The following is a 9,388-nucleotide window of genomic DNA, read 5'->3' as shown; positions in this document are numbered from 1 at the left end:
CAGGTGTAACCCTAGTCCTGGGACAAGAAGTGTCTCCTAGAAATCAGACGCCCCTGATGGTTTCCGTGTGGTTTTAATATCCCTTCATTTCTCAATTTCTTTTTCATCACAGAGTTAAAACGGGTTCTTAAAAATATGAATGATGGGCTTCCCTGGTAGCACAGCGGTTAAGAATCTGCCTGCAATACAGGGGACACGGGTTCGAGCCCTGGTCCGGGAAGACCCCACACGCCATGGAGCAACTAAGCCTGTGCGCCACAACTACTGAGCCTGCGCTCTAGAGCCCACGAGCCACAACTACTGAAGCCCACGTGCCTAGAGCCCGTGCTCCGCAACAAGAGAAGCCACCTCATTGAGAAGCCCGCGCACGGCAACGAAGAGTAGCCCCTGCTCGCCGCAACTAGAGAGAAGACCCGTGTGCAGCAACGAAGACCCAGCGCAGCCAAAAATAAAACAAATAAATTTTTAAAAAAATATGAATGACATATAAGAAATGCTCAACATTTAGACAGAAAAATTTCTATACCCTTATAAGGAGTCGCCCGTGTCTCACATCTCTAGTATGCGATGGCTACAGTGGCTCGATTCCAACATCCATTTCAACTCAAATGACAGTCCAAGCCAGTCATGCTAATAAAGCCATTTTCCTCAAGTCTAGATATGGACACGTGACCCCATCCATGGCAATGAGACGTGGGGACTAATGGAGACCTTCTGGGAAAATTTTCCTTCTTTCCTTCCATCCCTCTTTTCCTTCCTGGGGAAAAGAGGGATGATCCCTTTCCTCCTCTCAACATCTGCTGCATTTTCATTCACTGTAAGAACCACTATTATTTTATGTGCATTTAGAAAGAAGAAATGCTGCCAATTAAATTATAATCACACCATAGGATACACAATGAAGCCCGACATCAGAGATAAAAAAATGTGAAGGAAAGAAGTGCCTCTCAGAATCAGTGAAATTTGGCTCCTGGCCTAAGGAAGAAGGCAGCCCATGGAGACAGCTGAGCACCAAACCAAGAGAACCAGAGAGAAGCAGAGCAGAGCCTTGGTCCTGTCTGACGAAGATGTGACGGTAAGCGAGAATAAACAGCCATGTTCAGCGGGTTTTCTGGCCCTGCCTGTCACAGCGCCCTAACTGATACAGGGATCAAACGAAAAGAGAGAGAGAGATGACAAATACAACAGCAGAGTCTTAGTAAACTGAGCAAAACATGGAAGGGCACAAGTCATGACACAACAAGCTTCCAACTGACAAATATCTTAAACATTTTGACTTTTCTGAAGGATATGGGGTTTTAAAAAAGTTAAAATGAAAGTAGGCAGTGACCAAATGTTCGAGAGATGAACAGACATACATACAATGAATAATTCAGCCTTAAAAGGAAATTAAATTCTGATACGTGCTACAATACGGGAGCACCTTGAAGACATTATGCTAAGAAAATAAGCCAGACACAAAAGGGCAAATACTGGGTCATTCCACTGAGTTGTCAAACTCATGGATACAGGAAGTAGAAGGGAGGCTGCCAGGGAAGGAGGGGAGGGGAGAATGAGGAGTTACTGTTCAACGGACACGGCGTTTCAGACTGGGAAGATGAAAAGGTTCTGCAGGTGGATGCTAGTGATGGTTGCACAACAATATGAATGTACTTAAGGGCACTGAACTATTCACTTAAAAATGGTCAGAATGGTTAATTTTATATTACATATATTTTACCACAATTTTTTAAATGTATATGGTGATCTTAAAAAAATAAATCTCTGCATTTATATAAAATTCCAAACAGCATAACAACAGTTTTAAGCTGCTGCTCAACAGAATAAAGGGCCAGTAGAATAATAAGAAATAAAAACCTATTAAAGAAGCTACTAAAATTTGCTTTACCTGATGGCTAGGACCAACACGAATTTCTCCCTGGGTACTGTTCAGCCTCCTGTCATGGAAAAAGCAGATCAGGTTAGCATAATACAGTTTTGACATAAACATGCACACATTCTTCAAGGAAAACAACTCACTTGAAGTAAGTGAGGGAAAACTCAGGAAGAATTAGCTTCCCCACCGTTTCTAATGCCACCCTGTATATGTGCGCTCCCCTAACCCCACACGCATCTCTAAAACCGTTTCTTCTAAAAACCCCTCTACTGTAACTTCCTGTCTTGAGTATCTATACCATCGTTCTTTCACCCTGCAGAGAGACGAACATTCCTACAGTACAATCCCAATACATGTTTCTTCTTTTCAAAAAATTTCAGGGTGCCCTACGATAAACCTTATTAAAATATAGATAAGATAGCTTATGATTCCTAGCACACACACTGGGTCATGCATTCATTCATTCAACAAATATTTATTAAGTACCAACTGCAAGCCAGGAACTGCCCTAGGTGTTGGGGATAAAGCAATTGAAAAAAAAAAAAAAACAATATTCCTGCCTTACTGGAACTTTTATTCTAATTTGGTAAAAAAAAAAAAAAAAAAAAAAAAAGAACCACGTAATAGGTCAGATGATGAAAGGGTCAAGGAATTAAAGGGGTGGTAAACGATGAACTTTTACAGTTCTTTATACAGGATAGTCAGAAAAGGCCTTATTAATAAAGTGAAATTGAGCAGAGATGTAAAGCGTGCGGGGGCATGAGCCCAGCAGGCCTAGGAGGTGAAAGACCCATCTCATTTCTGTGTCATTCTTACTGCACTTGCTATGCTCACTCTCCCTCACTCCAAATCCAAACCATCCAGGGTCCTTCTAAAAACCACCATTTCACTGAAACCTTTCTTGATTTTCTCCCCATGTCACCTCACACACCCCCAAAAGTGTGGGGTATCTTGTCCCTTTCACTCCTTCAGGAAACATTCATCGAAGGTCTTTGCATCCCGGGCCTTGCACAGGGCATGCAGTGGGTACACAGTGGTGCACAAAGAAACGCAGACCTCGGCCTCCCAGAGCTCAGTGCCCACAGCTCCCTGTTACCCTCAATGACCAACACGACCATCTGTTGACCCTCTTAGGAAAACGCTTTCCGTGCCCAGTGACAAGGCCTTACTGTGCTGTACAGTCAGCTGTGAATTTTCACTAGCGCTGAAGAGTAGGCTTTTCCATCGTGAGAGCTGCTTGATGATTATCTGTCGACCTGGACTGAGCTGAAGCGCATAATAAGGCAGCAAAGACCAAAGAGGAAGCACAGACTCTTATTTTTCTCTCATGGCTCTGATACCCCCCACCATTAGCTTTGAAGCTGTTAAAATGAATTCTGGAAAACTATTATTTCCTTCAGGTCCAGCACTTTCTTCTTTTAACCCGACAATTTTTCTAGTGAAGAGTCTTATTTTGGCAAAGTGGGCAGCAGATATGACAAAGGAAGAGAGAAGACTAACAAAAAGAAAATGGTCTAAGCCTTAAGGAGCTTACGGTCCATCTACCTGGGGAGGTAGCAGCCGTGTCCCAAACACCAGAACAGGTCCAATCGCTCCACTCATGAGCCCAATACATTTCAGGAGAAACAGAGTAAAAATGCTAAGGGAAGTGATCAAAATTAGGCAGGCTGGGCTTCCCTGGTGGCGCATTGGTTGAGAATCTGCCTGCTAATGCAGGGGACGCGGGTTCGAGCCCTGGTCTGGGAAGATCCCACATGCCGTGGAGCAACTGGGCCCGTGAGCCACAACTACTGAGCTTGTGCGTCTGGAGCCTGTGCCCCGCAACAAGAGAGGCCGCGATGGTGAGAGAGAGGCCCGCGCACCACGATGAAGAGTGGCCCCCGCTTGCCGCAACTGGAGAAAGCCCTCGCACAGAAACGAAGACCCAACACAGCCAAAAATAAATTAATTAATTAATTTAAAAAAAAATCAAATGAAAACCTTAGACTCTTTCCTTTCTCTTCCCTCCTTTCCCTTCCTGCTCACTTCCTTTCCTGTTAAAAAAAAAAAAAATTAGGCAGGCTTCAAGAGGAGACAGTCCATGCAGAGGTCAAGTTCCAGAGAGACCCCTGAAGGACACGAGGAGCACAACAGCAGGCAAGAGAGGGCTTCCCCAGTGGGACGAGAACCCCACCAAGGCGGGCAACTGAAAGAGAGGGGCTGCGGTGGGAGAAAAGCTCCCGTGAAGAGCTACCTTTAACTCACAAGCCACCCTGGTCTCGTGCGTAGGGAAATGGGTGTTGAAACGCAGAGCTGACATTCCCGTGAGTTTATGCAAGGATTAGGAGAAGCTGTTTTAGGAGGTATGCAGAGGAGTCACACAGGCCAGGAGGCTATTTTAATCTGAGCACTTCTTTAAAAAAAACAAGCAGTCAGTGTTACCCACTATTTCCCTTCCAGCTCATCCCTTTCTGTTTCGTAACCAGCTATGAGCAAAACATAGCTGACAAGCCTAGCTCTCTCCTTCATTTCTAAACACTCCCCAAATGCTTGCCTGCCTACAAAGAGGTCTGGCCAAAATGCATCATCTCAGAAAGCTTCAACCACAGCCCGTCCAGCAACATGTGCCCACAGCTCAACTTTCAGGCTCTTCTAGAAGGTCTTCAAGTGGTTGGTTATGGAAGCATCTCCCCGTCACTGCTACACACACTAAGTCCTTGCTAATTCCAGGACAAACATTCCTGGTTCATTTTTACTTTAATTTTTTTTATTTTTTATTTTTTGTGTGCGTTTTTGTTTTTTTTCTTTTAATATTTTAATAAACCAGTATTATCATATTTAGCTCAAAACTGTACCACAATAAACCCCCCAAACACCTTATTGAATAGAACTGCTTATATGCCACTTATTTGTATAAAAACAGGATGCTAGTAATTATTAATACTGCTAATAATGATACAAGAGAGACAAAAAAACATGCTGGAGTATCTTAACAGCCAAAATTAGAAATCTGTTTCTCTCTTTTATGTCAATGAAGGGTACTTATTAATGAGTAGACTGAAAAGCACAAAATAAAACAAAGAACCTTTTAAAATTAAAAATCAATTTTTACAACAAAAGTATTTATCATATGCAATTTTTAAATATTAGGGTTTCCCAGCAAGAGATACAATGAAGTTAAGTTTTGAGCAGGATTAAGATCCAAGGTAAGCAGGCAATGGCATTAGCCTACCGTATCTAGGAACTCCCAAATATAGAATAAATGGCAGAAATATTTTTTAGGTCTAAGAGAAAAAGAGGTAGGTAGCAATATACACCCTACTAGAGAAAACTGGATGCATCTGACAGAAAACCTGTCAGAATATGAACTAAAGATAAAAAGAGAAAGTAGCCTTCTTCCTGGGAAAGTGCCAGTACCCAGCTATATCTGGAATCCAAGGAACAATCTCAGCCCTGCCTTCTTCTGACAGCAGCCGAACTCTACAGTCAAGGGCCCTCACCTGCCGCTTCCCCGCCCGAGTGCTCCTTCTGTGGTTCCCCCTCATGTTGGCGGGTGGCACTCTGCTATGACTAATTTGGACATCTACCTCCACCCACTCTGGGACTGAAGAGTACAGAAACAGAGATTTAATTCACTTTTCATATCCCCCAGAATCTAATACAGTACCTGTCTGGCATTATTACTCATTCAGGACAAATTGGAAATTCCTTGGTTACATGAATATTTCTAGACTGCTAGGATGCAAAACTTGATAAAAATCACCAAGAATTATTCTTTAAATGCAGTATCAACAGCTTGTAGAAAACACTCTTAATAATGATACGCTGACTACTACATTTTTCCTTTTACTTAACACAGCAAATCTCAAACTTTTTGGTCTAACACCTTTACGCCCTATTGAGTATCTCAAGGAAACTGTATTTTTGAGAGATTTCAAAATGTTTACTTATTTATTTATTTTAAAATAACAATAGGCTCATGACATAATTAAGTATACTCTTATGAAAAATAATTGTATTTACACAAAAAACAGTGAAAACAAGGTAACGTTTTACATTTTTGCAAATCTCCTTAGGATCGGACTTCGTAGAAGACAGCTGGATTCTCACATCTGCTTCTCTACACTCAATCTGTTACAGTACATTCTTTTGGTTAAAGTATATGAAAAAAAATTGAACCTCACACAGATATATAACTGGGAAAGGAAAGATTATGTGAATAGTCTTTTTGATAACTATGGATATGCTTTTTGATACTACACCAAAACTCAACATGCGATTGTTTCTTAAAGGTCTTTTGCACAATGTTAATCTAAGATCTTATCAGTGATCGTCTGGACTCTTGTACATTACAGTCTGTTGGTCTGTCTTGGCCTTTGGATGGATCTTCCACCCGTGAGTTTGTCATGCATTGGTTAGATGGAAAATATTCACTCACTAAGTTTTGCAGATCTTCCAAATATTAACACAGTTAACTATACAATTTAAAAAAAAGAATCACATTCATTAATATCACCACCCATCTCATAACAAAAGCCTGTGTATGTACAGAAGCTGTCAAACTCAGAGTGGTGGGTACAAGTTTTTCAAAATTCTAATTATTTACTTGAAAGCTCCAGTCCTGCATTGGCAAAATACTATCAGCTGGTTTGCCTTGAAATGGCAGGCTCACTGTGTTTGTTCATTTTTAAGAAAATGTCCAATTACCCGAGTGAACACAGTTTATCAGTTATTCTCTCAAATAAAAATGGTGTTCCATGAAAGAAGCAGCTAGTTAAGCTTCTAACTCCAACAAACAATGCGTGTCCTTTGGTGCGCACCAGAAGTCTTTCATGGTGCGCACCAGAAGTCTTTCATGGTGCGCACCAGAAGTCTTTCATGGTGCTTCCCATTTCATCATAACGAATACTGCAAAGACAGGAACTCAAGGGTCGGGATCTGATAAAATTAATAATGGGGCCCACAAACCAGCTGTGAGAAGCACTGATTATTATACATTATGAACTTCAGAAAATACTGGAGGCTAACTAACTAGGACGATTGACTTGTTTCCTGTTTTGTAATACTTGCTCCCCTGTTCGTTTACACACACTTCTTTCCCACTCCAGCCCATCAATGTGAAATACTATATTTGTGTTGAAGAAACGAGACATTTACGCACGTAACCTGCTTAAGAACTATGACGCTGTTACACAGACAAGTTCACAAGAAGAGAATGGACGCTGATTGCGTCCATATTAAAGGAAAACAAAGTAAAGTCTGGGGCCGCTTTCTGAAGTCATGGAGACTGGGATTAACTTGGGGGTCACTGTCCAATAAACGGTCACTGGAATAAATTCTAAAAAATATACTGGAGGCTCAAATTCAAAAGGTCCCTAATCTAGAAAATACCAGGTTAATCCTTCAATTAGTAACAATAGCTAACATGTTAAGTACTTTCTATCTGTTCTGGGTGCTCTTACAGTATTATCTCATTTCTATGTATTAATTCATTTAATTCATATTTTGATATTAATCAGAGCACTAGTAGTGTTAGTCACAGAAATTCAGATCTTATTCTATCTTACTATCTATCTTTTTCTATCTTATTATCTATCTTATTCTATCTTATGCTAACTTATTCATAGTTACTAAGAAGGTTTCTGCTTGATGTATAGCATTGCCTAATTAACACAGCAGGTCTGGGCAAAACCAGGGTAGCCTTCAATTAAAGAAGGAAAATCAAGACCAAGGACAGTGTAAATCCCAGCAAGGTCAGATAAAGGATACTACATATGCAATAAGAAACCAAAGATGGAAGTCATATCCCAGGATAACGCAAGACACATCTATGCACACCTTTATCCTTGCCTCAAGGTTTTTACCTATATTATCTTAAATTTAGGTATCACATACTTGTATGACAAACAGAAGCAAAATAATACTAGTTATCACTTATGAAGCGCTCTCTATACATTATTTAATTATTCCATGACAACTCTGTGAGGCAGTATCTCCACTTAACAGATAACAATAACAGGAGTAATTGCAACATCAATAAAGAAGCTAACATGTACGTTGAACGTTAACTATGTAGCATGCATTTCCAGCGAAGCAAACTCCATACACTGTCTTATCTAACCTTAAGGATGACCCTGTAAAGTAGGTGCTATTATTACCTGTACAGATAAGGAAACCGAAGCTAAGAGAGTTTATGAAATTACCCAAGATTACACAGCTAACAGGTTGGAAAAACCAGGATTCAAACTCAAGTTTAGTTAATTCCAAAGTCAGAGCTCCCAGCCACATTCCATATGGCAGAGTGATTTTACTGAACCAAAATTACACAACTAATTATAAACAGAACCACTATGAGAAGCCATATCTTTTTCCTTAATTCACTTCTTTGTTCGTTTCAAGCATCAAAGTAAGACAAAATAATCAAAAAGGTTTTTTTTTAAGTTTGAAAATCATGTTAAAAGAGAAAACCCATCAAAGTTAAAGGTCAACTTATGTAACATTGTCAAAATGGCAAAATTATAAAGATGGTTGCCAGGTATTAGGAATGGTGGGGGGAGAAGGGAGGGAGTGGAATCTTTGTGATGATGGAATAGATCTGCAAAGCTACACATGCAATAATATGTCACAGAGCTATTCACACACTATACTAATGTCCCAAGTCTGGATTCTGATGTTGCACTGGAGTTCTATACCATACCTCCTAGGGGTAGGTGAGTGAGTGAAAGGTACATGGGAACACTCTGTAGCATCTTGCAACTTCCTATGAATCTAAAAAATTACAAGCTGTTTAAAGTCAAAAGAAGAGGTTAATTGAGTGATGTATTACAGATAGACTAGGGGTAAGAAAGAAAACCAGACATGAGAAAAGTTGAATAAATAACAAATAGATTCCCTCAAAATACACTGTAGACAGCTGAATAAGTAGCTGAAGAAAGAATGCCACAGTTCGTAAGCTACGAGATTCAGTGAATTAACTCAAGTCACACATTCCTTTTTTTCTCTGTATTTACTAGGGATCTCTGGAGTGGGATCATCCTGTGACATCCTTAGCTGTGACGCATACTACCAAAAAACAAACAAAAAAAAGTCACCATCCTCACAAGCAAGAAGGAAGAATGTCTCTGTGCCCCTAATGTAAATAATATACATATTTCAAAACAGCTGAGTTTAATCCCCATTATTCTACAAATCTTTGCTTGGAATATGAAAAAATAGTCCCAGAAGCCAAATTACAACAATAATGGTAAGCCACTGTGTTTATTCCTTGAGTTAAAAAAAATAGAAAGAAATTCATTGTATATGAAATCTAATACAAAAGAAACCAATGTAACAAAGCAGTATCCATGGCAACTACAACTTAATATTTCAGTCCTCTTCAGCTGCAGTGGATTAAATAAAATGACAAGATGTTCCCTTTGAAAAGTAACCCGTTACCATGGAAACGTTTTAGTCTAAGAAGTAAACAGGGAATGGACAGAAAGGAGCAGGGAGCCTGCAAGTGAATATCAGAAAGGTAGCAGCATCTATGCAAAG

At 40.1% G+C, this 9,388-nt stretch overlaps 1 protein-coding gene across 8 annotated transcripts in view; it reads right to left on the bottom strand.

The window, feature by feature from the left end:
• The window catches only part of RERE (arginine-glutamic acid dipeptide repeats), a 419,625-nt gene that overhangs the window by 127,040 nt on the left and 283,197 nt on the right, over nt 1-9,388 (bottom strand). For all 8 annotated transcript variants that reach the window (XM_082460931.1, XM_082460929.1, XM_082460934.1 and 5 more), the window contains one exon: nt 1,889-1,937. In XM_082460931.1, the coding sequence (XP_082317057.1) occupies nt 1,889-1,937 (49 nt within the window). The remainder of the gene's footprint in view (nt 1-1,888; nt 1,938-9,388) is intronic.

The sequence above is a fragment of the Balaenoptera physalus genome, assembly GCF_965194825.1.
Source record: "Balaenoptera physalus genome assembly, chromosome: 1".
NCBI classification, from domain to species: Eukaryota; Metazoa; Chordata; class Mammalia; order Artiodactyla; family Balaenopteridae; genus Balaenoptera; species Balaenoptera physalus.
This window is presented reverse-complemented; position numbering and strand designations above follow the sequence as displayed.